Source organism: Chelonia mydas, chromosome 9 (genome assembly GCF_015237465.2).
Source record: "Chelonia mydas isolate rCheMyd1 chromosome 9, rCheMyd1.pri.v2, whole genome shotgun sequence".
NCBI classification, from domain to species: Eukaryota; Metazoa; Chordata; order Testudines; family Cheloniidae; genus Chelonia; species Chelonia mydas.
Window position 1 is genome coordinate 54023689 of NC_057855.1, and position 17015 is coordinate 54040703.

Genomic DNA, 17015 nt, shown 5'->3' on the forward strand with positions numbered 1-17015 from the left:
GGAAGTTACTCACCTTGTGCAGTAATGATGATTCTTCGAGATGTGTGTCCCTATGGGTGCTCCACAACCCGCCCTCCTCCCCACTACTTCGGAGTTCTCTGTAGGGCTCTGCGGTAGAGAAGGAAGTAAGGGGGGTTCGCCCGTGCAGTGCTAAATAGCCTCGAGGCAAACCATGAGGGAGGGAGGGCACATGTGCGGGCTCAAAGGGACATTATTACCAAAAATCTCTGATTAGAAGCACAGGGGCACACAGACAGCTACAGTGGAGCACCCATAGGGACACACATCTCAAAGAACCATCGTTACTGCACAAGGTGAGTCACTTCCTCTTTTTCAATCTGAAATTCCAAATTCTGGAGAAGAAGATGAAACCCACAAAAACTTCCAGGAAAAGCAAACTCACAAATTCAAAATTTATAGTGTGCAAACAGAATGAAGTCCAGATCAGTAATATGTGCTTTAAAAGGACCAATTTCACAAAGATGAAACAACTGTGAGCCAAATCAGCTGGAAGGAAAAAGTTAATCAGGAAAATGTGAATAATAATAGGGAATTGTTTAAGGACACTTTTCTAGAAGCCCAAAATGTCACAATTAAGGAAAAGGCCTTACTGGTTTAAAATAATTGACCTGGTTTACAGAGAAGTGAAGGCATCTATACAATTTTTTTTTTAATGGAACAAACTGAAGTAAGATGAAGCTGACAATAATGAATGTAAATCAGAAGTTAAGAATTATAGAAGGTTTATAAAGGAAACAAAAAGGGACAGAGGGAGAAATCTATAGTCAGCAGAGTTGAGGAAAAAGAGGAGTTTTTCAAGTGTATTGGGTACAAAACAAATCCTAACAATGGTACTGATCCATTACTAGATGGAAATGTTAATCATATTTAACATTTTTATCAATGACCTGGAAGAAAACATAAAATTATCACTGATAAAAGTTGCAGATAACTCTGACACATGGCCAGGAAGGAGCAGCTTGCAGGCTAATTGATCCAGATTCAACCTTAAGAGATATATTGATAGATAATTTGTGTGTTTATATATATATTGTTAGAGGTTGACAATGTAATCTAACAGTTCCTGTCTATGCTGTATGTATTCTGTTAATTCTGAGATCAAAAGATCTTAACAGTTAAATGAACTGTAAATACAGTTTTCAGAGTGGTAGCCGTGTTAGTCTGTACCAGCAAAAAAAGGAGGAGTACTTGTGGCACCTTAGAGACTAACAAATTTATTTGAGCATAAATTTGTTAGCCTCTAACGTGCCACAGGTACTCCTCGTTTTTTTTAAAATACAGTGATATTACTGTATTGATTTCTCTTTGAATTAGATAGCATATCACCTGCAAATGGTGGAACACAGGCAATAGCCTTATGTTAATCCGTGTAGCTCATTACTAGTGAAGTTTAGGAAACAGGTCTACTTCAAAGTTGCGATGATTGCTTATTGTTCACCTGAGGACACCGTGATGTCAAGAGGAGGCCTGGAACTGTATAAAGGACTTTTGGGTCCTGATCCTTTTTATCTCAAATCTGCTTATCCTTTATCAGGGGAAGCATTGAGCTACAAGACTGAGGTCTCCAATTTAATTTGGATCACCCTGGTATGGAACATTGGACTGAACTTGTGGACTTATTCTAAGAAGTCTTTGCAACTCCAAAACTCACCATCTCTAGTATGAAACTGATAGAACTGTAATCATGTCTGTATGTATAATGGTCTTTTAACCAATGCTCTTTTCTTTTTTTAATAAATTTTAGTTTAGTTAATAAGAATTGGCTGTAAGTGTGTATTTGTGTAAAATCTGAAATATTAACCTGGGAGGTAATATGTCAGATCCTTTGTGATAGAACCTTCATATTTGACTTGGCTGTCTGGGAGGGAGCCCACAGGCTGGGTTGCTTTTTAGGGAACTGTGTTTTGGCTTCTGTGTAACCAGTAAGCTATTATGGAAACCGTTTTGTTGCTATCTTGGTTAATCTAAGTATTAAAATAACCACAAGTTTTGGGGATTGTTTGCTCCATTCTTTGCAGTTTGCCCTAATTGAGTAACCTCAGTGTGGCCCCCCCCCTTGGACCCTGGTCACAGACCCACAATAATGGGGGCATGGTAAACCATGAAGAGACAGGTAACTGATATAGAGCAATCTGGATCATTTGGTATGACAGGTGCCAGCACACAATATGAGTTTGGGTGACTGTGGACTATCGCAGGAAGCAGGGATTCTGAATACGATTTGGGGTCGGAGGTGGATAATCAGCTAAACATGAGCTCCCAGTGCAATGCTGTGGCCAAAAGAGCAAATGTGATCACTGGATGCAAAAACAGGGGAATCTTGAGTAGGAATAGAGAGGCTATTTTATCTCTGTAGCTGACACTAGTGCAGCCACTGTTGGAAGTATCCAGTTCAGGTGCCCACAGTTCAAGAAAGAAGTTGATAAATTGGAGAGGGTTCAGAAAAGAGTCACAAGAATGATTAAAGGATTAGACAAAGTGCCTGATATGAGTGACCTCCCTGAGTTTATCTATTTACACTAACAAAGAGAAGGTTAAGTGGTGTCTTGATTACAGTTTATAAGAACCTAGCTGGGGAACAAATATTTAACAATTGGCTCCTCAAGCAAGCAGACAAAGGTATAACAAGATCCAACATCTAAAAGTTGAAGCTAGACAAATTCAGACTGATAATAAGGCATATATTTTTAACAGTGAGAGTAATTAACTTCTGAAAAAACTTACCAAGGGTTATGGTAGATTCTCCATCACCGACAATTTGTAAATCAGGACTGGATGTTTCTCTAAAATATCTGCTCTGGGAATTATTTTGGAGAATTTCTATGGCCTGTGTCATACAGGAGGTCAGAATACATGATCGCAGGGGTTCCTTGTGGCCCTGCAATCTATGAGAAACAGCTACACAAGGAGAGGAACACTTTTATAAAGAGGGGTGGAGAGAGAGTCTGTAAAGAACTGGGGATGTAGAGACGGCCCTTATAGGATTGAAATCCATTTACTCAATAGATGGGTCTAACAAATTTTTATTAGGCAAAACATTCAGCAAGTTGTGATCAATTACAACTGGGAAGCTCACCAGGTGGATTTTATCACCATCGCCTCCAGCACTGGATAATACGGATTCCACCACTCTTTGTTACACAAATTTATTTAAAACTTTTTGTTATCTTAGAATCATATTAGAAGGGACCACAAGGGTCATCTAGTCTAATCCCTACTTCTGGGGGAATTCTGTGCATCTGTGGATGTGCAGAATTAATCTGTCTCGCATAATTTTGTATTTTCCTGCATAAAAAACTTTTTGACTAAGAAGTGCTGCAGTTCTGCTTTTTGCCCACCAGAGATCGCTGTGGCACCAGAGCAGCCAACTGCATTCATGCCGGCTGTTCTAGCGCCACATTGGCCTCTGGTGAGCAAAACATGGAACTGCAGCACTTCTTAGGCAAAATGCATTTTATGCAGGAAAATACAAAATTCTATGCCCAGTGCGGCAGAATTCCCCCAGGTGTAGAGTTCATCACAGGATCCTGCCCACAGAGCCAGGTTAGGACAGCGTGGGTGTGACGTTATTGACATAATCTGGGACCGTATAGATCATTGTTGCAACCAAGGTCCTGTAGTGGCACCAAATCTTATATAAAGGGGGTCAAATAAGGTGTCTAAGACAAGGTTACGGTTTTCTGATTATGATTATGCTATCTATATGTGTGTATCATTTTTGTAGTTGAAGTTATGAATACTGGCTCTATACTGTCTGTATTTCAAACTTATGCTATGCTTCTGGGTGACATCCCGGACAAGTTGGTGTCAGCTCTGCCTAGCCTGCTTGATGGCCCATTAAGGACCATCAGCTATACAACTGACCCATTGAGAGAAGGCAGACATGCCTTGGGACTCAGCAAGGTATGCAGGGGGAGGTGCCTATGGACAGAACTCTGAGGTTTTGCCATGCCATGCGATGGACAGACCACATGGCAAGAGAATATAAAAAGCTGCTGCAGCTCCTCCATCTTGTCTTCAATCCTGCTCCTAACCTCTGGAGGAACTTTGCTACACTGAAGGTTTGAACCAAGGACTGAAAGACCCATCCCAGCTGTGGATGTACTCCAGAGACTTGATTTGAACCTGCAGTTTATTCCACCACTGCTACATGCCTGAACCAAGAACTTTGCCATTACTGTATGTAATTTATTCCATTTAACCAATTCTTGCTCTCATCTATATCTTTTTCCTTTTATGAATAAACCTTTAGATTTTAGATTCTAAAGGATTGGCAGCAGCGTGATTTGTGGGTAAGATCTGATTTGTATATTGACCTGGGTCTGGGGCTTGGTCCTTTGGGATAGAGAGAACCCTTTTTCTTTTACTGGGGTATTGGTTTTCATAACCATTTGTCCCCATAATGAGTGGCACTGATGGTGATAGTGGGAAACTGGAGTGTCTAAGGGAATTGCTTGTGTGACTTGTGGTTAGCCAGTGGGGTAAAACCAAAGTCTTCTCTGTTTGGCTGGTTTGGTTTGCCTTGGTGTGCACAGAAACCACAGCCTTGGGCTGTAACTGCCCTGCTTTAAGCAATTTGTCCTGAATTGGCACTCTCAGTTGGGTCCCACCAGAACCAGCATCGTTACAGTGGGGCACACAGGGCTGATGGGGGGGGGGTCACAGACTGAGGCTCAGAATGGCTAGTGGGGGGACGGGACAGACTGGAGCATGGGCTCAGCAGCTAGTGGGCTGACAGCATTGAGCCTGGGGATGTGGGAGGACGGCTGCAGAGACCGACGGAGACGGGGGGGTGTGGGGACAGGGGCAGACGTGCCTGACTGAATGGGAGAGGCTTGGGGTCAGCCAGGGACGGCATGGGGGAGGCTTCCCAACACCATAACAATACCACCCCAACCCCAAAGAAAAATGTCCCACCCACACCCAGCACCCTCCAGGTTCACTCCCAGGCTCCTTTCCTCTCCCTCAGCTCCTCCATTACCCTTGCCTCCCCCAAAGCCTTTGCACTGCTTCTGACAGATGCAGGAAATACAGGTCTGTATTGTAATTTAAATGACTTACGCAAAATTGTGTATTAATATGCCTAGTAAGGAATCTGTCAAAAAAAATTACCAGAACCTTTTTTTATTTTTTTGGTCTGTATTGTTACAGACATACTTGCTGACAAATATTTTGAAATACATTAACAAAATAATTGTAAGTGGCATGATTATATTGTGTTATTTTGACAAATAGAATATGCAGAATTTCAAAATATTGTGTGCAGAATTTTTAATTTTTTGGTGCAGAATTCCCCCCGGAGTAAACCCCCTGCCAAAATGAAGGATTTGTTGAGTCTAAACCATCCAAGACAGATGGTTATCCAGCCTCCTTTTGAAAACCTCTAGTAAAGGAGCTTCCCAGACTTCCTGAGGTAGTCTGGTCCATTGTCCTACTGTTCTTACAGTTAGGAAGTTTTTCCTGAGATTTAATCTAAATCTACTACGCTGTAGTTTAAACCCACTGCTTCTTGTCCTGCCCTATGTGGCAAAAGGCAACAACTTTTCTGCATCTTTTTTATGGCAGCCTTGCAAGTCGCTGAAGACTGCTATTATGCAGCCCCTATATAAGCTGTGGGAACTAGGACTGCTACTGCAGAGGGAGTGTAACCCTGTGACATTAAGAATAACCCAAGAGCAAGGGGGCACCCAGATAGCTGGTAATGAACTGCAGCTGCCTTAACTAGTTCTACTGTACCAATTGTTCAATGTCATGAAATATATCTGGTAAGTGTCATGCAAGGTGCCAATGAAAAGCTCATAACTCACTGATTAATATCATTGTGTAATGTAGGTGCAATCAAGTGATGCAAAATTATGGACATAAACTGAAATTATAACTCTTAAAATTTGTTTGCCAGCCATGCAGGAGATACTCCATCCTAGACAAAGGACTGTAGTTTTTCCACCTGGTATGGAGTCACTGCCTAGGTACTTTCAAAGACAATGAGAATGTATTTACATTATCACATAAACAGACCCCTCAGGGTAACAAGGAGTAGCAGCAAATCTCACAATAGCACAGTGGGGAAGGAGATAGGCAAGTACATGTTTCATGCTCATCCAATTACACTGGAGGGGGAAGAAACTAAATAATTTCAGCAGACAACCCCAGCAAGAAACTTCCCTCACCAGGAGACTGAATTTTTGGGGGGATGGGGGGATTTATTTTTTTTTAAAATAGCCTCTAAATTCTATGGCTTCAAGGAAGCAGAGAAATTTAAATGCCAGTTCTGCTCTCCTTCTTTTAAAAAGTTGTAATTAAACTTGCAAAGGAACAAAACTTCTGCTTTGGAGCTACTCAAGTACAATATATTTTTATTTGGACTCATTTCTCTAATATGGATAAGTCTCCTCATGTCATGCTGCCACTCGCCAGCTCAGCCAGACCCATGGACTGAAAGTTACATATGACAAGAGATTCAGAAGGTAAGATTTGGGCAAACTCCCTTGAATCTTTCCCTTTTGTTTTATTTCCTCTTAAGCTTTCAGTAGGCGAAAAAACACATGGCAAAATACTCACATGCACACATAGAATCATAGAATATCAGGGTTGGAAGGGACCTCAGGAGGTCATCTAGTCCAACCCCCTGCTCAAAGCAGGACCAATTCCCCAGCTAAATCATCCCAGCCAGGGCTTTGTCAAGCCTGACCTTAAAAACTTCTAAGGAAGGAGATTCCACCACCTCCCTAGGTAACGCATTCCAGTCTTTCACCACCCTCCTAGTGAAAAAGTTTTCCTAATATCCAACCTAAACCTCCCCCACTGCAACTTGAGACCATTACTCCTCATTCTGTCATCTGCTACCAGTGAGAACAGCCTAGACCCATCCTCTTTGGAACCCCCTTTCAGGTAGCTGAAAGCAGCTATCAAATCCCCCCACGATTCTTCTCTTCTGTAGACTAAACAATCCCAGTTCCCTCAGCCTCTCCTCATAACTCATGTGTTCCAGCCGCCTAATCATTTTTGTTGCCCTCTGCTGGACTCTCTCCAATTTTTCCACATCTTTCTTGTAGTGTGGGGCCCAAAACTGGACACAGTACTCCAGATGAGGCCTCACCAATGTCGAATAGAAGGGAACGATCACATCCCTCGATCTGCTGGCAACGCTCCTACTTACGCATCCCAAAATGCCGTTGGCCTTCTTGGCAACAAGGGCACACTGTTGACTCATATCCAGCTTCTCATCCACTGTAACCACTAGGTCCTTTTCTGCAGAACTGCTGCGTAGCCATTCGGTCCCTAGTCTGTAGCGGTACATGGGATTCTTCCTTCCTAAGTGCAGGACTCTGCACTTGTCCTTGTTGAACCTCATCAGATTTCTTTTGGACCAATCTTCTAATTTGTCTAGGGCCCTCTGCATCCTATCCCTACCCTCCAGCGTATCTACCTCTCCACCCAGTTTAGTGACCTCCCCCTCCCCCCCCCCCCGATGTTCTTGTTAAACCCTGGAATTGTGCTGGAAATAGCCCACCTTGATTATCATACACATTGTAAGGAGAGTGATCACTTTAGATAAGCTATTACCAACAGGAGAGTGGGTTTGTGGGGGGAGGGGAAGAAAACCTGGATTTGTGCTGGAAATGGCCCACCTTGATTATCATACACATTGTGAGGCGAGTGATCACTTTAGATAAGCTATTACCAGCAGGAGAGTGGGGTGGGGGGAGAGAAATCCTTTTGTAGTGGTAAACACGCATTTTTTCATGCTTTGTGTGTATAAAAAGATCTTCTATACTTTCCACAGTATGCATCCGATGAAGTGAGCTGTAGCTCACGAAAGCTTATGCTCAAATAAACTGGTTAGTCTCTAAGGTGCCACAAGTACTCCTTTTCTTTTTGCGAATACAGACTAACGTGGCTATTACTCTGAAACCTGTCATTATGCAAGGCATTGCATTTAGCCGTATAGAGTGGAAATCTATCAACTGCATGACAAAACTTGTACAGATACAGACAGACATCATCTTCCTTTCCAAATGCAAACAGATGGACATCGTACCAAAAGGACTGAAGGTAAAAAATCCATTACAATCTACATACCACACAGACTATGATGACAGCGTGTGCCACACGCTCTCAAAGAATCTGCGGAACCACCTGATCAACATCCTCTACAGCAAACAGGGAAAGATAAAGAATGAGCTCTCAAAAATGGATACTCTCATAAAAAACCAACCTTCTACACAAACTTCCTCGTGGCTGGACTTTACTAAAACTAGACAAGCCATTTACAATACACACTTTGCTTCTCTACAAAAGAAAAAGGACACTAAACTTTCTAAACTACTGCATGCCACAAGGGGCCACAGCAATGGTTCCCTCAACCCACCCAGCAATATTGTTAACCTATCCAACTATACTCTCAGCCCAGCAGAAGCAGCTGTCCTATCTCGGGGCCTCTCCTTCTGCCCCTCCACCCCCACGAACATGGTACAGTTCTGTGGTGACCTAGAATCCTATTTTTGACGTCTCCGACTCAAGGAATATTTCCAACACACCTCTGAACAACATACTAATCCACAGAGACCTCCCTACCAACACTACAAAAAGAAGGATTCTAGGTGGACTCCTCCTGAAGGTCGAAACAGCAGACTGGACTTCTACATAGAGTGCTTCCGCCGATGTGCACGGGCTGAAATTGTGGAAAAGCAGCATCACTTGCCCCATAACCTCAGCCATGTGGAACACAATGCCATCCACAGCCTCAGAAACAACTCTGACATCATAATCAAAAAGGCTGACAAAGGAGGTGCTGTTGTCATCATGAATAGGTCGGAATATGAACAAGAGGCTGCTCGGCAGCTCTCCAACACCACTTTCTACAAGCCATTACCCTCTGATCCCACTGAGAGTTACCAAAAGAAACTACAGCATTTGCTCAAGAAACTCCCTGAAAAAGCACAAGATCAAATCCGCACAGACACACCCCTGGAACCCCGACCTGGGATATTCTATCTACTACCCAAGATCCATAAACCTGGAAATCCTGGGCGCCCCATCATCTCAGGCATTGGCACCCTGACAGCAGGATTGTCTGGCTATGTAGACTCCCTCCTCAGGCCCTACGCTACCAGCACTCCCAGCTACCTTCGAGACACCACTGACTTCCTGAGGAAACTACAATCCATCGGTGATCTTCCTGATAACACCATCCTGGCCACTATGGATGTAGAAGCCCTCTACAACAACATTCCACACAAAGATGGACTACAAGCCGTCAAGAACACTATCCCCGATAATGTCACGGCTAACCTGGTGGCTGAACTTTGTGACTTTGTCCTTACCCATAACTATTTTACATTTGGGGACAATGTATACCTTCAGATCAGCGGCACTGCTATGGGTACCCGCATGGCCCCACAGTATGCCAACATTTTTATGGCTGGCTTAGAACAACGCTTCCTCAGCTCTCGTCCCCTAACGCCCCTACTCTACTTGCGCTATATTGATGACATCTTCATCATCTGGACCCATGGAAAAGAAGCCCTTGAGGAATTCCACCATGATTTCAACAATTTCCATCCCACCATCAACCTCAGCCTGGTCCAGTCCACACAAGAGATCCACTTCCTGGACACTACAGTGCTAATAAACAATGGTCACATAAACACCACCCTATACCGGAAACCTACTGACCGCTATTCCTACCTACATGCCTCCAGCTTTCACCCTGACCACACCACGCAATCCATCGTCTACAGCCAAGCTCTGCGATACAACCGCATTTGCTCCAACCCCTCAGACAGAGACAAACACCTACAAGATCTCTATCAAGCATTCTTACAACTACAATACCCACCTGCGGAAGTGAAGAAACAGATTGATAGAGCCAGAAGAGTTCCCAGAAGTCACCTACTACAGGACAGGCCTAACAAAGAAAATAACAGAACGCCACTAGCCGTCACCTTCAGCCCCCAACTAAAACCCCTCCAACGCATTATTAAGGATCTACAACCTATCCTGAAGGATGACCCAACACTCTCACAAATCTTGGGAGACAGGCCAGTCCTTGCCTACAGACAGCCCCCCAACCTGAAGCAAATACTCACCAACAACCACATACCACACAACAGAACCACTAACCCAGGAACCTATCCTTGCAACAAAGCCCGTTGCCAACTGTGCCCACATATCTATTCAGGGGACACCATCACAGGGCCTAATAACATCAGGCACACTATCAGAGGCTCGTTCACCTGCATATCCACCAATGTGATATATGCCATCATGTGCCAGCAATGCCCCTCTGCCATGTACATTGGTCAAACTGGACAGTCTCTACGTAAAAGAATAAATGGACACAAATCAGATGTCAAGAATTATAACATTCATAAACCAGTCGGAGAACACTTCCATCTCTCTGGTCACGCAATCAAAGACACGAAGGTCGCTATCTTACAACAAAAAAACTTCAAATCCAGACTTCAGCGAGAAACTGCTGAATTGGAATTCATTTGCAAATTGGATACTATTAATTTAGGCTTAAATAGAGACTGGGAGTGGCTAAGTCATTATGCAAGGTAGCCTATTTCCCCTTGTTTTTTCCTAGCCCCCACCCCCCCAGACGTTCTGGTTAAACTTGGATTTATGCTGGAAATGGCCCACCTTGATTATCGTACACATTGTAAGGAGAGTGGTCAGTTTGGATGAGCTATTACCAGCAGGAGAGTGAATTTGTGGGGGGGGGGGGGGGGGGGGGGGTGAGAAAACCTGGATTTGTGCTGGAAATGGCTCACCTTGATTATCATGCACATTGTAGGGAGAGTGGTCACTTTGGATAGGCTATTACCAGCAGGAGAGTGAGTTTGTGTGTGGTTTTTGGAGGGGGTTGAGGGGGTGAGAGAACCTGGATTTGTGCAGGAAATGGCCCACCTTGTTTATCATACACATTGTGAAGAGAGTGGTCACTTTGGATGGGCTATTACCAGCAGGAGAGTGAGTTTGGGGGGGGGGGGGGGGGGCGGAGGGTGAGAAAACCTGGATTTGTGCTGGAAATGGCCCAACTTGATGATCACTTTAGATAAGCTATTACCAGCAGGAGAGTGGGGTGGGAGGAGGTATTGTTTCATGGTCTCTGTGTATATAATGTCTTCTGCAGTTTCTACAGTATGCATCCGATGAAGTGAGCTGTAGCTCACGAAAGCTCATGCTCAAATAAATGGGTTAGTCTCTAAGGTGCCACAAGTACTCCTTTTCTTTTTAAGAATATTGTAGGGTGAGTTACAGTACTGCTGTACACTGGTGGCAGCTGGAGACTGGTGGCAATTGGCTGGGAGACCAGCTCTGAAGGCAGCACTGCCACCAGCAGCAGCGGAGAAGTAAGGCTGGCATGGCATGGTATTACCACCTTTACTTCTGCGCTGCAGCCTGCAGCGCTAGGCTCTCAGTTAGCAGCCGTCACTCTCTGGCCGCCCAGCTCTGAAGGCAGCTGCACAGAAGTAAGGGTGGCATGGTATGGTATTGGCACCCTTACTTCTGTGCTGCTCTTGGCAGGACGCTGCCTTCAGAGCTGGTTGCCCAGCCAACAGCTGCTGCTCTCTGGTTGCCCAGTTCTGAAGGCAGTGAAGAAGTAAGAGTGGCAAAACTGTGTACCCCCTTGCAACTCCCTTTTGGGTCACGACCCGACATTTGAGAAATGCTGCTCTACCCCATGAAATCTGTATAGATTAGGGTAAAAGCACACAAAACATCAGACTTCACAGGGGGAGACAAGATTTCACAGTCTGTGACACATTTTTCATGGCCATGAATTTGGTTGGTCCCTATCCATAAGGAAAGGAAGGAGAGCTGAGGCAGGCAGGGTGTGGGTGTCAGCACCCTGGGGATGGGAGGGGGAGCGTTGACAGGGGGATGGGGAAGCCTCCTGAGGCAGGAAGGGGCAGTCCAGAGAACAAACAGCGGCGCCCAGGAACAAGGGAGGGGCACTAAACAGAACAGATTGAACTACTCCCGCCCTCGGCACCTAAAGATGACACAAGCAACAGACGTGGTTGATGACGCACAAAATGCCACGCCCCCCGCAGGAGAGTGACGCAGTTGTAATTCCCGCAGCCAGCTGCGGTAACAACAGCGCTCCCGCCAAGGGCCGCCCCTCCCAAGCTGGGCGGTGTCACCGCCTCCGCTCCCCCCCTTCCAGTACCCCCGCCCGCCCCGCCTTGGGGACCCTCCCTCCGCAGGCGCCCCGTCCCTGGCGCCTGTCCCCGTTCCCTCTCCCTCCAAAGGGGGTTTGGCGCCCCGCTCTCCGCGCCGGGCCCGCCACTCACTGTCCAGATAGTGCTCCAGGTACATGGCTGTCGCCATCTTGTGTCCCGCTCCCTGCCGCGTTGTTATCCGGTCGCTCGGGCCCGCATGACAAGGGCCGCAGCCCCGGCCTCATTCCATATTCAGGAGCTGCCGCCGCTGATTGGCCGCCCGGGACACCGCCAGCTGTATATCAATAAGAAGGCGGGGCAACAGCATAAGCGCCAAAGGAGGAAGGGGCAGGTATCACCCAGGGACTGGGAGGTGGTACCGGCATGCGCGCGCCACCAGCCTTCTCTCATGCAGACCCGCCTTCCCTTCAGCCTCTTTTCCACCCCTGCCCTGGGCAGTGCTAGTCTGTAGCCCGCCCCGCCTTTGGAAGTGACAGCCTCCCTCTTCCCCAGCCCCGGGCAATGACAACCTGTAACTAGCCCCCAGCCTGGGGCAGTGACCGCCTCTAACCCCTCCCCCTCCGGAGCAGTGACATCTTCCCCTCTCCCCACCCCGGGGGCAGTGACAGACTCTCACACACCCACCCACAACCCGGGACAGTGACAGCCTCTCCTCCCCCCCTGCCCGGGACAGTGTCAGCCAGTAACTCTTCCCCCACCCCAGTCTAGGGTAACGAGGCCGCAACAGTGTCTCCCCCACAGCCCTCCGTCTAAGGACAGAGCCCCCGGCGCCAGTGGGCCTTCTACTGTGTAGCTGCCGATAGGCAGGTACTCTAGGCAAACCCTGCGCCCAGTCCCCGTGCGGTCTTGCCCCCCGGCGGAGCTAGACAGATGGGGTGGGGCAGCGGGCGGAGCTCCGCCTTGGCGGACTTGGACGCCTGCGGCAGCCCCAGCTGTCTAGACTGTCCACGTGCGGCTCTCTATGCTTCGCCGGAAGTGGGATGCTCCCCCTTCTCGTGCCTGTGTCGCCGGGGTTGGTAACGGTTGTGGCTCGGGCCGCTTCGGCCATGGCCTGCAGACGCGGGGCGCTGGTGGTGCTGGAGGGGGTGGACCGGACCGGGAAGACCACGCAGAGCCGGAGGCTGGTGGAAGCGCTGCGGGAATCTGGGCACCTCGCCGAGCTCCTGCGATTCCCGGGTATGGGGGGAGCCTGGCCCTTCCCCCTCCACCTTTCCTGCGCGCCTCCCGCGCCCTGCCGCCCTCAACCCCCGTGATATGGACGGGGTTGGGAGGCCCCGCTAACCCTGGGGAGGTCTGGGGACACCGTTACCCTTGTGACTTGGAAGGGAGAGGAGGTGGGGGTTACCACCCATCTCCGTGATATGGGAGGTACTACAGGTGGGTGGACACCACCAATCCAAGTAACACGAAAGGGAAGTGGGGGGGAACGCTGACCCCTGTAATGGGGGGAATACTCCCAACACCCGTGACATGGAGGGGAGGGTGGGGCACGGTTACCGCTGTGACATAGGAGGGTGTGGTACAGTTACCGCCATGACATAGGGGTCACCGCCAACCCCAGTGACATGGATGGGGGAGACACCACTAACCCCGCTGACGGGAGTGGGGAAGTCGGGGGAGGCGTTAGCAACATTAACTCCACTGATGCAGGGTGGGGCAGCCCCCTTTAGCACACTAACAAGGGGTGGGGGGCCCTGAGGGGTGCACACCAATGGCTGGTGATTGCTGTGGCTTTCCAGTAAGCAGTGTTCCCCAAAGTTTGAAAGCTAGCCTTCCGTTCAGGAAAATAAAACCAATGGTGCTGTGTCTTGCCCCCCTTTTTATGCCTGCCATGTCTAGTCATCTTAAAGGTATACTTCTTCTGTATCCATTCACACTCTTGGCTAGTGTTTGCTTTGTCCTGGGGCGTGCCCCCCCTCCACTTGGGGAAAGGCTATTGAAAATATTGGGGGAATATAACACCAATACCTTTAGCTGCATTCTCAGCTGTGGTGTTGCATGGTCCCTTGACTGTCACAGTGAATTCTTTGGGGTGGAAATGTATTGCCGCACTAGAAAGGCCAGTTCACATGGTTTTTCTGTCATGTTTCCCTACATTTAGTGCATTTACTCCTCTCTGTCCCGTTTATTTTTACTCTGCCATTGAGATTGTGCTTCCCATATTATGGCACCTCCTGGTTTTTGGTTTTGGTTTTGGCAACTTGAATATTCTCTTTGCATAGCAATTTTAAAATTGAACACTTGGATTTTCAGAACAGCTGCATGTATGTCCAAGCGTGACTGGTTTTAGTTTTGGGTTTAAAATATTTGTTCCATGGAATTTGTACATTGAGTAAATCTTAAGTCATATTGCACAGTAACTGAAGCAAGAGACTGCATAACTCACCAGATTTGTTCTTGTACTCTTTCTTACAGACAGAACAACAGAAATTGGGCGGCTAATTAGCTCCTACTTGGAGAACAAGAGCAATTTGGAGGACCACACAGTGCATCTGCTTTTCTCTGCTAACCGCTGGGAACAAGTGTAAATATAATTCTTCTTGAGTTTTAAAGTAATGTGCACAGCTTTGAATCCTGAGTATTACCTGCACACTTTAGGGCACCCACCTTAACCCAGTTCCTAGAGCTCAAGGCATAGCTTGGTTGATTTAGGCAGCCCCATTCCCAATTTGATCCTGTTTCTGAAAAAAATATTTTACCCATGACTCCTGATTTCCTACACAGGTCAGGAATGGTCTTGTGATAAATGCTTTTATTGTCTCCCCTGTATATGATATTAACTGTGTTTGAATTTTCGGTTTCCAAAGCATCTCTGGGAAGCCACTACTCTCCAAGCACACATACCAATGCACCTGTGTGAATTAACATTGTGGGGCATGTTTGTTTCCCATATCTCCCCGTTATTGCCGCTACAATGGGACGCCCCCATTTGTCATACTGTAGTTGGGCTACTACCTCAGGGGAAGTCCAAGGAGGTGGGCACCACTATTGGGGTGGCACCAATGATACAGGGTCCATTATGAGAGTTACAGAAGCCCTGTCAGTCAATTCCTCTTGCCTTTCTAACTGGACAACCCTCTACAATAACTCACTTGTGGGCTTCCCATCCCATTTCTCTTTTGGTTCTCATGACATCATGAGCTTCCTCCATGCCTTCATTCTCAGTGCCATATATCCTCTATTCTGCATCTGATACACATATCCATTTCTTCCTTTTGCTCCTCTGCTGTCTCTTGCATCTCCCTATTCTCTTCCTCTAACATGCCATTGTGCATCAGGCCCCTTTTCCCCTGGTTCCCCTTGGAGATCTGGGGGCCTGTTGTTGGCAAAAGCTACCACCTGGATAGGTTCCATTCTCCTGTCAATTCCTTTTTCCAATTGTCCCAGCATGTCTTGAAAAACTATAGCTGCTCAAAAAATGTCCTGTTTTAACTCTGGGTACCCACTAGCTGGATCTATGGGTCCTAAATTCACCTTCATTTTTGAATTCAAACCCTCTAACAATGCAGTCTTAAAAGCTAAAGCATTGAAATCCGGTTGGGTTCCAGTTACTATTGGCACAACCCCGGCAGTTATGGCCAGTATCTCCTTTTTAATGACATATGTCATAAATATAAAGGGAAGGGTAACCACCTTTCTGTATACAGTGCTATAAAATCCCTCCTGGCCAGAGGCAAAACCCTTTCACCTGTAAAGGGTTAAGAAGCTAAGGTAACCTCACTGGCACCTGACTGAAAATGACCAATAAGGGGACAAGATACTTTCAGATCTGGAGCGGGGTGGAACAAAGGGTTCTGTCTGTCTGTGTGATGCTTTTGCCAGGAACAGATCAGGAATGCAAGCCTTACAACTCCTGTAAAGTTAGTAAGTAATCTAGCTAGAAATGCATTAGATTTTCTTTTGTTTAATGGCTTGTAAAATAAGCTGTGCTGGAGGGAATGTATATTCCTGTTTTTGTGTCTTTTTGTAACTTAAGGTTTTGCCTAGAGGGATTCTCTGTGTTTTAAATCTGATTACCCTGTAAGGTATTTACCATCCTGATTTTACAGAGGTGATTCTTTTACCTTTTCTTTAATTAAAATTCTTCTTTTAAAAACCTAATTAATTTTTCATTGTTCTTAAAATCCAAGGGTTTGGGTCTGTGTTCACCTGTACCAATTGGTGAGGATTATTATCAAGCCTTCCCCAGGAAAGGGGGTGTAGGGTTTGGGGGGGGGATATTTTGGGGGAAGACGTCTCCAAGTGGTCTCTTTTCCTGTTCTTTGTTTAAAATGCTTGGTGGTGGCAGCATACTGTTCAAGGACAAGGCAAAGTTTGTACCTTGGTAAAGTTTTTAACCTAAGCTGGTAAAAATAAGCTTAGGAGGTCTTTCATGCAGGTCCCCACATCTGTACCCTAAAATTCAGAGTGGGGAAGGAACCTTGACATGGTGGCAGAGCGGTGGGATCATTTTGAACCAAAGATCATTTTGAACCAGAAGCACAGTAGGAACAATTTTTTTTCCCCTTTGGACTGCTTGAAAGCAGGTTTTAAGCTAAAAGCAGTTAGTTTATTCTGTCTCTTTGCCTGGGAACAGAGCATCTCCATAACAAAAGAATTTTTCTGTAAGCTGAGAACAGCTATCAGAGACAAAAGTTATCAGGTTACAGCACAGAAAAATTTTACAAGCCAGGGCTTTTTTTTTTCTTTCTAACTCTTAGGAATAGCTAGGTTAAAAACAGAGGGGCTAGGATGACCAAAAGCAAAGGCTGAAGTTAGCTAGACTGGAAGCCAAAAAAAAAAAAAAATCGAGGCAGCAAA

At 46.3% G+C, this 17015-nt stretch overlaps 2 protein-coding genes across 11 annotated transcripts in view; one reads left to right on the forward strand and one right to left on the reverse strand.

Moving 5' to 3' along the window:
* ING5 (inhibitor of growth family member 5) overlaps nt 1-13031 on the reverse strand; it is a 53732-nt gene extending 40701 nt beyond the window's left edge. The window contains exons 1-2 of one of the 3 annotated variants that reach the window (XM_037908075.2): nt 12914-13031; nt 12327-12489 (exon numbers count right to left, since the gene is read on the reverse strand). In XM_037908075.2, the coding sequence (XP_037764003.1) occupies nt 12327-12363 (37 nt within the window). In that variant the 5' untranslated portion in view covers nt 12364-12489; nt 12914-13031. Of the gene's footprint in view, nt 1-12326; nt 12490-12913 lie in introns of those variants that run through there. The other 2 variants (XM_037908076.2, XM_043522459.1) reach the window with 2 other exon arrangements.
* A 29-nt stretch (nt 13032-13060) lies between these two features.
* Nucleotides 13061-17015, forward strand: part of DTYMK (deoxythymidylate kinase) — a 54486-nt gene continuing 50531 nt past the window's right edge. For 7 of the 8 annotated variants that reach the window (XR_005226646.2, XM_037908072.2, XM_037908071.2 and 4 more), the window contains exons 1-2: nt 13061-13391; nt 14631-14739. Coding sequence is in view for 7 of the 8 variants with exons in the window: in XM_037908072.2 (XP_037764000.1) it covers nt 13196-13391; nt 14631-14739 (305 nt within the window). In the remaining variant the exon portion in view is untranslated. The remainder of the gene's footprint in view (nt 13392-14630; nt 14740-17015) is intronic. The other variant, XM_027829632.3, reaches the window with a different exon arrangement.